Source organism: Staurois parvus, unplaced genomic scaffold, assembly GCF_062004578.1.
Source record: "Staurois parvus isolate SC_StPar_1 unplaced genomic scaffold, SC_StPar_1.0 ptg000132l, whole genome shotgun sequence".
In the NCBI taxonomy this organism is placed as follows: domain Eukaryota; kingdom Metazoa; phylum Chordata; class Amphibia; order Anura; family Ranidae; genus Staurois; species Staurois parvus.
Window position 1 is genome coordinate 5,744,433 of NW_028317928.1, and position 12,217 is coordinate 5,756,649.

Below are 12,217 nucleotides of genomic sequence, written 5' to 3' on the forward strand. Positions count from 1 at the left end.
GCAGTCTCTGGTCATCCCCTGTACTGTGTCCGCAGTCTCTGGTCATCCCCTGTACTGTGTCCGCAGTCTCTGGTCATCCCCTGTACTGTGTCCGCAGTCTCTGGTCATCTCCTGTACTGTGTGCGCAGTCTCTGGTCATCTCATCCCCTGTACTGTGTCTGCAGTCTCTGGTCATCTCCTATACTGTATCCGCAGTCTCTGGTCATCTCCTATACTGTATCCGCAGTCTCTGGTCATCCCCTGCACTGTGTCCGCAGTCTCTGATCATCCCCTGTACTATGTCTGCAGTCTCTGGTCATCCCCTGTACTGTGTGCGCAGTCTCTGGTCATCTCCTGCACTGTGTCTGCAGTCTCTGGTAATCTCCTGTACTATGTCCGCAGTCTCTGGTCATCTCCTGTACTGATTCCGCAGTCTCTGGTCATCCCTGTACTGTGTCCGCAGTCTCTGGTCATCCCCTGTACTGTGTCCGCAGTCTCTGGTCATCTCCTGTACTGTCCGCAGTCTCTGGTAATCTCCTGTACTATGTCCGCAGTCTCTGGTCATCTCCTGTACTGATTCCGCAGTCTCTGGTCATCTCCTATACTATGTCTGCAGTCCATTGGTTCAGAATATTTTTTTTCTTGTTTTTCTCCTCTAAAACCTAGGTGCATCTTATGGTCAGTTGCTCTTATGGAGCGAAAAATACGGTATATCCCAAACCCAAGAACAAACGTATTGTTTATCTCCCTCTTAGATTGTAAGCTCCCAGGATCAGGCCCTCCTTTCCCTCTTGTATTGATCTGTATTGTTGCTGTATTGTCTCCCTGTATATTGTAAAGCGCTCAGCAAAGTGTTCGCGCTATATAAATCCTGTATAATAATAATAATTGCGGTTTACAAGTCTTTGGATGTGGTGGCTGTATTAGTTTTCTTTTTTCAGGCTAAGCAAAAGTACCTGTGGATCGTTGAAAAAATCTAGTGTCCCCCAGCGCTGAGGGGGGTGACTCCATGCAGTGGTGTGTCTAGACAGGTGTGGGGGGTGCGCGCCCCACCGGGTGACATCTACCACACAGGGTGATACCGGACCCACTCCACAAAAAGGTAAGTTGTAAAGCAAGCCGACGATCCTCGCAGGATGGATTTGATCTGCGGATTGAGCATAATGGATCAGAGTCCGATTCATTATGCTCCCCAATCCGCAGATCCGATACATCCTGCGGGGATCGTCGGCTTGCTTTACAACTTACCTTTTCGTGGCGCGGGTCCGGTGTCACCCCGTATAGGTTGCATGCTGACGATCCCTGCAGGAAGGATCGGATCTGCGGATTGGGGAGCATAATAATAATAACTGCGTTTACAAGTCTTTGGATGTGGTGGCTGTATTAGTTTTCTTTTTTCAGCCTAAGCAAAATTTCTGCGAGTACTGAAAGTACCTGTGGATCATTGAGAAAATCCAGTGTCCCTCAGCGCTGAGGGGCGTGACTCCATGCAGTGGCGTCCCTAGCGGTGACACTGGACCCGCTCCACTAAAAGGTAAGTTGTAAAGCAAGCCGACGATCCCTGCAGGATGGATCGGATCTGCGGATTGAGCATAATGGATTGGAGTCCGATCCATTATGCTCAATCCGCAGATCCGATCCATTCTGCGGGGATCGTCGGAGGGGGTGTCACCAAGTGTTATCGCAGCAGGTGAAACCAACCCTAGGGACGCCCCTGACTCCATGTTTTTTCACACCAGGTGACAACCACCCTAGTGACACCACTGTCTACCTGTTCTGCAAGGCTAGGTTCACATATGTGCGGTTGGTGCCCCTGCAGATCCGAACAAAAATCCATGCAGTCGCACCACCCGCACAGAGGAATGCAGACCCGCGGGCGGGTGCCATTCATTCTAATGGTGCGACGCCCGCACTGGAAATCGCAATCATACTGGGAACTGAGGTTCCCGTGCGGGCTGCGTTTTCAGAAGTTCAGAGACTGCTTCCCTGCGTGTCCCGGGGCACGGGAGTCTATTCAAATGAATGGGATCTCGTGCCCGCGCAAAACACGGAGATGTGAACCTGGGGTAATGCAGTCCTTGCTGTGTTGGCAAGCGCACCAATTTGTATCCATCCACCATGTCAGATTGTTCCTCTTTGAACTTTGAACACCGTGCGGGCTGCGCTTTCCGAAGAAGTGCAGGGAGTTCTTCCCTGCATGTCCCAGGGCACAGGAGTCCATGCAGGGTGGTGCCGCTGCAGATCCGCACACAAATCCGTGCAGCTGCACCAACCGCACAGAGGAATGCGGACCCGCGGGCAGGTGCCATTATTTCTAATGGCGCGCCGCCCACACTGGAAATCGCATCCGTACTGGGAACCGAGGTTCCCGTGCGGGCTACGTTTCAGAAGTTCAGGGGCTGCTTCGCTGCGTGTCCCGGGGCATGGAAGTCCATTCAAACGAATGGGCTCTCGTGCCCGCACAAAACGCGGAGATATGAACCTGGGGTAATGCCGTCCTTGCTGTGTTGGCAAGCGCACCAATTTTTATCCATCCACCGTGTCAGAAATTTCCTCTTTGATTTGAATTTTAAGGTGCTGCAACCGGACATCAGAAGGATCCCCTGTGTGTGAACGCTGATGGCTGACAAGTTTGGATTTCCTAGTGAAACACACTCCACATTCCGAACAGGAAAATGGTTTCTCCCCTGTGTGAGACCTCTCGTGTGTAATCATATGGGGTTTCTGTGCAAAGCATTTCCCGCACATGGAGCAGGCATAGGGCTTCTCCCCTGTGTGAGTTCTCCTGTGCGTGATAAGATTGGACTTGTGCGCAAAGCACTTCCCGCATACGCTGCAGGAGTATGGCTTCTCCCCCGTGTGAGTCCTCTCGTGGTCATCGAGGACGTACTTTTGCGCAAAGCTTTTCCCACAGACGGTACACGTATATGGCATCTCCCCCAAGTGAGCCTTCTCATGCATGGCCAGGGTGTACTTGTGGGCGAAAGGCTTCCCGCATACACTGCAGGAAAACGGTTTCTCCTTTGTGTGCGTCCTTTCGTGCATGGCCAGGATGTATTTTTGCGCAAAGTTTTTCCCACACACAGGGCATGAATGTGGCTTCTCCCCTGCATGCGCCCTCTCGTGCGTTGTCAGGTTTGACTTATAGGCAAAGCGTTTCCCACACACGGAGCAAGAGAACGGTTTCTCTCCCGTGTGTGTCTTCTCGTGCTCGTTCAAGTTGGACTTTTGTGAAAAGGTTTTTCCACATTCCGAACACGTATAGGGCTTCCCCCCCGTGTGCACCACTATGTGCCGCTCCAGTCGGGTGGCATCTGGAAAGCCTTTTCCACATTTGGAACAGGAAAATGGTTGCTCCCGCTTGTGGTTCCTTTCATGCTTGCTGACGTAGGATTTGGAAGAAAAGTATTTCCCGCAGACCGAACAAGAGTAGGGCTTCTGCCCCGTGTGGGTTACCTCGTGTCGGTCTAAGCAGCCTTTATCTGGAAAGCTTTTTCCGCACTGAGAACAGGAGAATGGTCTCAACCCTGTGTGAAATCTTGCGTGCTTAATGAGACCTCCCTTCAGGAGGAAACATTTCCCGCACTCAGAACAGGAGTATGGCTTCTCTCCTTTGTGGATTTTTCGATGCGTTAGCAGGTTGCCCCTTTGGGTGAAAGCTTTCCCACATTCAGAGCAGGAAAATGGCCTCTCTCCAGTGTGACTCCTCTGATGCGTGATGAGTTTTGCTCTCTGGTTAAAACACTTCCCGCACTCGGAACACTGGAACATTTCACCCCCACTACGAGTGGGATGGGAAAAATCAGGAAAACTCCCACCATGTGTACAGGGATCAGTTGATGGACTTGCACTTTGATGGACTGGATGGAGATTTGGAGTAGTGGGGTTTTCCTCTAAAGATCTTCCTGTAATATCATCATCTTTTTCATTGTCTGGTGCCTCCAAGCTGCACGTTGTGTTGGTTTCATCTGGAAGAGATAGGAAATCTACTTTTTTAAGGTTCTCATATCTTTTTTTTTGTTTACAAATGTTTTTATTGAGAGATAGACAACAAAAATAGCACAACTTCTTGAGGTAGAGTATACATCAAGAAAAGGGCACATACAGTTGTGCTCAAAAGTTTACATACCCTGGCAGAAATTGTGAAATTTTGGCATTGATATTGAAAATATGACTGATCATGCCAACAAATGCTCTTTTATTGAAGGATGATGATCATATGAAGCCATTTATTATCAAATAGTTGTTTGGCTCCTTTTTAAATCATAATGATAACAGAAATCACCCAAATGGCCCGGATCAGAAGTTTCCCTCCCCTGGAATGTTCGGCCTTGGTACAGATACACAAGGTGACACACACGGGTTACAATGCCAATTAGAGGTTAATGTCCCACATCCGTGGCTTTTTAAATTGCAATTAGTGTCAGTGTATAAATAGTCAATGAGTTTGTTAGATCTTACATGAAAGCACTGACTCGGCTAGATACTGAGCCATGGGGAGCAGAAAAGAACTGTCAAAATTCCTGCGTAACAAGGTAATGGAACTTTATAAAGATGGAAAAGGACATAAACCGATGTCCAAAGCCTTGAATATGCCAATCAGTACTGTTAAATCACCTATTAAGAAGTGGAAAGTTCGGGGATCTCTTGATACCAAGCCAAGGTCAGGTAGACCAAGAAAGATTGCAGCCACAACTGACAGAAGAATTGTCCGGGATTCAGAGAAAAACCCACAGAAAACCTCAAAAGAAAAACAGGCTGCTCTGGAAAAAGATGATGTGGTTGTTTTTAAGGAATACAATATGGTGATACTTGAACAATAATGAGCTGTTTGGTCAAGGTGCCAGAAAGAAGCTTTTACTGCATCAATGCCACAAAAAAGCCCGGTTACAATATGCCTGACAACACCTTGACATGTCTAACTGGGCCTTCTTGTGTCATTGGTGCCGTAAAGGCTTCTTTCTGGCACCTCGACCATGCAGCTCATTTTTGTTCAAGTGTCATCATATTGTGCTCCTTCCAAACAACCACACTGTCTGTTTCCAGAGCAGCCTATATTTTTCTTATGGTTACCTGTGGGTTTCCCTTTGTATTCCGAACAATTCTTCTGTCAGTTATGGCTGCAATCTTTCTTGGTCTACCTGACCTTGGCTTGGTATCAAGAGATCCCCGAACTTTCCACTTCTTAATAGGTGATTTAACAGTACTGATTGGCATATTCAAGGCTTTGGACATCTTTTTATATCCTTTTCCATCTTTATAAAGTTCCATTACCTTGTTACACAGAACGTTTGACAGTTATTTTTTGATCTCCATGGCTCAGTATCTAGCCTAGTCAGTGCTTCCATGTAATAGCTAACAAAGTCATTGACTATTTATACACTGACACTAATTGCAATTTAAAAAGCCACAGATGTGGGACATTAACCTCTAATTGGCATTTTAACCCGTGTGTGTCACCTTGTGTGTCTGTACCAAGGCCAAACGTTCCAGGGGGTGGAGACTTCTGATCTAGGGGGCGGATACTTTTGATCCAGGCCATTTGGGTGATTTCTGTTATCATTATGATTTAAAAAGGAGCCAAACAACTATTTGATAATAAATGGCTTCATATGATCATCATCCTTCAATAAAAGAGCATTTTGTGGCATGATCAGTCATATTTTCAATATCAATGCCAAAATTTCACAATTTCTGCCAGGGGATGTAAACTTTTAAGCACAACTGTAAGTAATGAACAATATTATAAAATACAATCATAGAAAAATTAAATTTCATGTATATGAATGAGTTAGGCAGTAAGGTATGCAGAACAACCAAATAGTCAACAAAGATTCAATACCAATCCATCTATGATAGCCCATCAGTCGAACAATAAATGCCGATGTGTTTGTCAACCATCCCATTTTTGGTTCATTAAGTGCATCCTATCCAGCAATGTAAATTGAATACATTACATGAGCATCACCACATCGACTCTCCGCAAGACAGAGGCCAAAGGGACAATCAGTGACTTCCAATGAAGGGCAATGCCCCATAAGGTAGAGACACAATTGGCCTCATTACGTTGGCTGGGATCTCCAGAATGGGAACACCCAGTAAGCAAATCTGCATAGACATATATACCGGAGTATCTGCCAAGGCAGAGGCCACCGTAGAAACTCTACTCCAGATCAAGGAGAGACCAGGTCAAGCACAAAACACATGCGCAAGGGTACCAGCAAGGGACAGCCCCTAAAACAGAGGTACAATGTTCCTGGAAACCATAATATGAAGTCTAGAGTGGGTTAAAACTTTAAGGGCCGTCTCACGGATCGAGAGATATCTAAATCTAAATTTAATCTCCAAACACGGAAAGGATTCTTCACAGAAAGAGATGTGAAAATGTGGAATAGACTCCCTCAAGAGTTGCATCTGGCCAGCTCAGTTGATTTCTTTAAAAAAGTCCTGGATTCTTTCTTGGATACATATAATATAACTGGATATAACATTTATAGGTAAAGTTGATCCAGGGAATATCCGATTGCCTCTCGGGGGATCAGGAAGGAATTTTTTTCCCTGTAGGAACAAATTGGATCATGCTTTGCTGGGTTTTTTTGCCTTCCTCTGGATCAACTGTGGGTGTAGGATTATAACTTTTTTTTTTTACCTCGGCTGGCCACACAAGAGTAAAATTGACCATGACTGGTCACACAAGAGCAAAGTTGACCTTGACTGCTCACACAATGAGAGCAAAGTTGACCTTGACTGGTCACACAAGAGTGAAGTTGACCACGACTGGTTACACGAGAGTAAAGTTGATCCAGGGAATATTCGATTGCCTCTCAGGGGATCAGGAAGGATTTTTCTCCGCTGCAGGAGCAAATTGGATCATGCTTTGCTGGGGTTTTTTTGCCTTCCTCTGGATCAACTGTGGGTATAGGATTATAACTTTTTTTTTTTTTAATGGTTGAACTGGATGGACTTTTGTCTTTTTTAAGCCAGACTAACTATGTAACCTCCTTCCCTTGCCAAATACCTTTCCTTGATTAACATTAATTGATGCTTTTTTAAACCAATGCATGTGCTTAGAGGAAATAGAAAACAAATTGACAAGATCTTTTTGTAACACTGTGGGCCATACACCAAAATCCACAAAAATAAAAATACACCAAGATCCCGACTGTTTTGTTTTTTGTTTTTAATTGTAATGTTCTTGTTTTTGTGTTTTCTTTATTGAAAATTTTAATTTAAAAAAAATGAATATTTATTATTTAAAAAAAAAATCCTTAAAAAAAAAAGCACAATGTTTGAGAAGAGAGGGACAATGGTCAAAGATGACAGCGGGTACAAAAAGGGAGAAGAGTTTGTTACAACAAAACAAGGAGAATCCATGGATATGTTCTGAATTTAGTTGCTGTAACTCACCTGTGATGCTCTTTGGAGGAATTTCCTCCTCTTTAATCTTTAGGAGTATTTTTCCATCCTCAGCTTCAAATGTCTTCTCTGTCACTCTGAGGTCTTTGAGATCTGTGCAGAATAATAGAGATCTGTATTTCAGTGTTTGCAGGCATTGGTCCTCAACTTGCGTAGTACCCTGTGGGGGGGGGCTATCTGTGAAAACTGCTAGTCCCTCAATCCTTCTCCATCCTACCATTTGCAGGATAGACTGGACGCTACAATTTTGTGCCCCCCATTCAAACTGTGCTCGCTTACCCACTGCAGCTAGAAAAGAAGAGAGCGCTGGAGTCAAAAGGTGGTGTGAAGAGGGAACTGCATGACTGGGGAGATCTGTGAAGGGGGGAATATGTGATTAGGGGGCTCTGTGATGGGGAGACTCCGTGACCTGCAAGGAATGGGGAAGTGGACTGTGTGATTGGGGGGCTCTGTGATGGGGAGATTGCGTGACCTGCGAGGAGTGGGGGAGCAGACTGTGTGATTGGGGGGCTCTGTGATGGGGAGACTGAGTGACCTGCGAGGAGTGGGGGAGCGGACTGTGTGATTGGGGGGCTCTGTGATGGGGAGACAGCGTGACCTGCGAGGAGTGGGGGAGCGGACTGTGTGATTGGGGGGCTCTGTGATGGAGAGACCATGTGACCTGCGAGGAGTGGGGGAGTGGACTGTGTGATTGGGGGGCTCTGTGATAGGGAGACTGCGTGACCTGCGAGGAGTGGGGGAGCGGACTGTGTGATTGGGGGGCTCTGTGATGGGGAGACTGCGTGACCTGCGAGGAGTAGGGGAGTTAACTGTGTGACTGGGGGGCTCTGTGATGGGGAGACTGCGTGACCTGCGAGGAGTGGGGGAGTGGACTGTGTGATTGGGGGGCTCTGTGATGGGGAGACTGCGTGACCTGCGAGGAGTGGGGGAGTTGACTGTGTAATTGGGGGGCTCTGTGATGGGGAGACTGCGTGACCTGTGAGGAGTGGGGGAGTGGACTGTGTGATTGGGGGGCTCTGTGATGGGGAGACTGCGTGACCTGCGAGGAGTAGGGGAGTTAACTGTGTGACTGGGGGGCTCTGTGATGGAGAGACTGCGTAACCTGCGAGGAGTTGGGAGCTGACTGTGTGATTGGAGGCTCTGTGATGGGGAAAGTCTGTGGTGATGGTGGACTCTGATGTGATGGGTGGACTATGACAAACATACGTTCCTGCAAAGTGGTTGTAGGTGTTAAGGGGTGTTGTAGAAACAATCGGCTGGAACCGAAGGCAATCAGAGCAAGAGAATGTAATCAGCACACCATGGATCTCCAGAGAGGGTAAAAAGCTTTTATTTAGCGAACACATAATTAGGCCTTGCAGGCTCCGAAACATTGCTTCCATGACCACACGCCTGATAAGTGGGTCCAGTGAGGTTCCGAAATATTGCTTCCGTGACCATATACCTAATGAAGGGGTTCAACAAGGCTTTGAAATGTTGCTTCTGTGACCACACGCCTGATGAAAGGGCCCAGCGAGGCCCCGAAACATTAATTCTGTGACCACATACCTCGTAAAGGGGTCCTGGGAGGCTCCAAAACATTGCTTCTGTGACCACATGCCTGATGAAGGGGACCTGCGAGGCAACGAAACGTTGCTTCTGTGACCACACACTTGATGAAGGGGCCCTGCAAGGCTCCAAAACGTTGCTTCTGTGACCACACACCTGATGAAGGGGCCCAGCGAGGCTCCGAAACATTACTTCTGTGACTACATGCCTGATGGAGACCTGCGAAGCAACAAAACATTGCTTCTGTGACCACACACTTGATGAAGGGGACCTCTGAGGCTTCGAAACATTGCTTCTGTGACCACATGCTTGATGAAGGGGTGCTGCAAGGCTCTGAAACTTCTGTTTTAATGATGTGATCGCTGAATAAATACGTTGGACCCACTCTGGAGATCTGTGGTGTGCCACTGACATTCTTTTGACTCTTTCATGGCAGAACTCTGATAAAATGGGGGCACTCATATATAAAGGGGGCTCCGATTTGATGGGGGACCTCTGACCTGACAGGGGACCACTAATATGAGGGGGTGGAATGCGACACGATTGGGAGGACCTATGATGTGAAGGGGGGATTCTGATGTGAAGTTAATTTCATCAATGCAGTTGTGTGTATTCTCCCAGGCTCTGGTTTCCCATTTATTAAATTACCATTTAAGTTATAACTCTACACCGAGTTCACTAGATGAACCACTGATGTATTTATACATGGAGATCATATCCCCCCTTATGTATTATACATGGTGATCATATCCCCCCTTATGTATTATACATGGTGATCATATCCCCCCTTATGTATTATACATGGAGATCATATCCCCCCTTATGTATTATACATGGAGATCATATCCCCCTTATGTATTATACATGGCGATCATATCCCTCCTTATGTATTATACATGGTGATCATATCCCCCTTATGTATTATGCATGGTGATCATATCCCCCTTATGTATTATACATGGAGATCATATCCCCCCTTATGTATTATACATGGAGATCATATCCCCCCCCTTATCTATTATACATGGTGATCATATCCCCCTTATGTATTATACATGGAGATCATATCTCCCCCTTATGTATTATACATGGAGATCATATCCCCCCCTTATGTATTATACACGGAGATCATATCCCTCATGTATTATACAAGGAGATCATATCCCCCCTTATGTATTATACATGGAGATCATATCCTCTCTTATGTATTATACATGGTGATCATATCCCCCCTTATGTATTATACATGGTGATCATATCCCCCTTATGTATTATGCATGGTGATCATATCCCCCTTATGTATTATACATGGAGATCATATCCCCCCTTATGTATTATACATGGAGATCATACCCCCCCCCCTTATCTATTATACATGGTGATCATATCCCCCTTATGTATTATACATGGAGATCATATCCCCCCCTTATGTATTATACATTGTGAACATATCCCCCCTTATGTATTATACATGGAGATCATATCCCCCTTATGTATTATACATGGTGATCATATCCCCCTTATGTATTATACATTGTGAGCATAACCCCCTTATGTATTATACATGGAGATCATATCCCCCCTTATGTATTATACATGGAGATCATATCCCCCCTTATGTATTATACATGGAGATCATATCTCCCTTATGTATTATACATGGAGATCATATCCCCCCTTATGTATTATACATTGTGAGCATATCCCCCCATATGTATTATAAATGGCGATCATATCCCCCTTATGTATTATACATGGAGATCTTATCCCCCTTATGTATTATACATGGTGAGCATATCCCCCCTTATGTATTATACATGGAGATCATATCCCCCCTTATGTATTATGCATGGTGATCATATCCCCCTTATGTATTATACATGGAGATCTTATCCCCCTTATGTATTATACATGGTGAGCATATCCCCCCATATGTATTATACATGGTGAGCATATCCCCCCTTATGTATTATACACGGAGATCATATTCCCCCCTTATGTATTATACATGGAGATCATATCCTCATATCCTCCCTTATGTATTATACATGGAGATCATATCCCCCCTTATGTATTATACATGGAGATCATATCCCCCCTTATGTATTATACATGGAGGTCATATCCCCCTTATGTATTATACATGGAGATCATATCCCCCCCTTATGTATTATACATGGAGATCATATCCCCCTTATGTATTATACATGGAGATCATATCCCCCCTTATCTATTATACATGGAGATCATATCCCCCTTATGTATTATACATGGAGATCATATCCCCCCTTATCTATTATACATGGAGATCATATCCCCCCTTATGTATTTATACATGGAGATCATATCCCCCCTTATGTATTATACATGGAGATCATATCCCCCCTTATGTATTATACATGGAAATCATATCCCCCCTTATGTATTATACATGGAGATCATATCCCCCCTTATGTATTATACATGGAAATCATATCCCCCCCCTTATGTATTATACATTAATCTCCTTTCAAGAGAGAATAAATTCAGTTCCTCTAATCTTTCCTCATAGCTGAGCTCCTCCATGGCTCTTATCAGTTTGGTTGCCCTTCTCTGTACTTTCTCCAGTTCCCTAATGTTCTTTTTGTGAATTGGTGCCCAAAACTGAACTGCATATTCCAGATGAGGTCTTACTAATGATTTGTACCGGGCGAAATGATATCTCTCTCTCTGGAGTCTATACCATTCCTAATACAAGAGAGGATTTTGCTCGCTTTAGAACCCGCAGCTTGGCATTGCATTCCATTATTAAGCTTGTGATCTACCAAAACTTCCAGATCCTTCTCCACCATTGATTACCCCAGTTGTACTCCCTTAAGGTATCTAGTCCTGTGGCTACCATTTATGTCCTACAGATGAAGAAGATTGTATGGACTGAATACAGATCTTTAAATCTTTATATATCTTACCTGTGCCAATCTTTATAGGAACTTCCTCCTGTTTGATCCTTGCTTGTCCTTCTTCCTCCTCCTCAGCTTTGATGTTTCTCTGAGTCTCTCTGGTGTCTCTGGGGTCTGTGAATAAAGATGAGAGTGAAGCCCCCTGTACTGAGATGTATGAGAGACCCCAGAGAGTGTGTGTGGGGGGAGACTGGTCACGACTCAATGACATGATGTGAGGAGGAGAGACGGAGTCTACTAGAGGCTGATGGCTCCTGACCCCCCCACTGGGCACATACTGTCCCCCCATTACTGTCTACTGACAGAGGAGGGGGGAGAAGAAGAGATTGTTGTAG

The 12,217-nt window shown here is 45.4% G+C and overlaps 1 protein-coding gene across 1 annotated transcript in view; it reads right to left on the minus strand.

Annotated features, from left to right (window-relative positions):
* The window catches only part of LOC149466215 (uncharacterized), a 475,763-nt gene that overhangs the window by 447,624 nt on the left and 15,922 nt on the right, over positions 1–12,217 (minus strand). Inside the window, exons 6-8 of the mRNA XM_089672715.1 lie at positions 11,892–11,996; positions 7,387–7,488; positions 2,635–3,947 (exon numbers count right to left, since the gene is read on the minus strand). Coding sequence (XP_089528841.1) covers positions 2,635–3,947; positions 7,387–7,488; positions 11,892–11,996 — 1,520 coding nt within the window. The remainder of the gene's footprint in view (positions 1–2,634; positions 3,948–7,386; positions 7,489–11,891; positions 11,997–12,217) is intronic.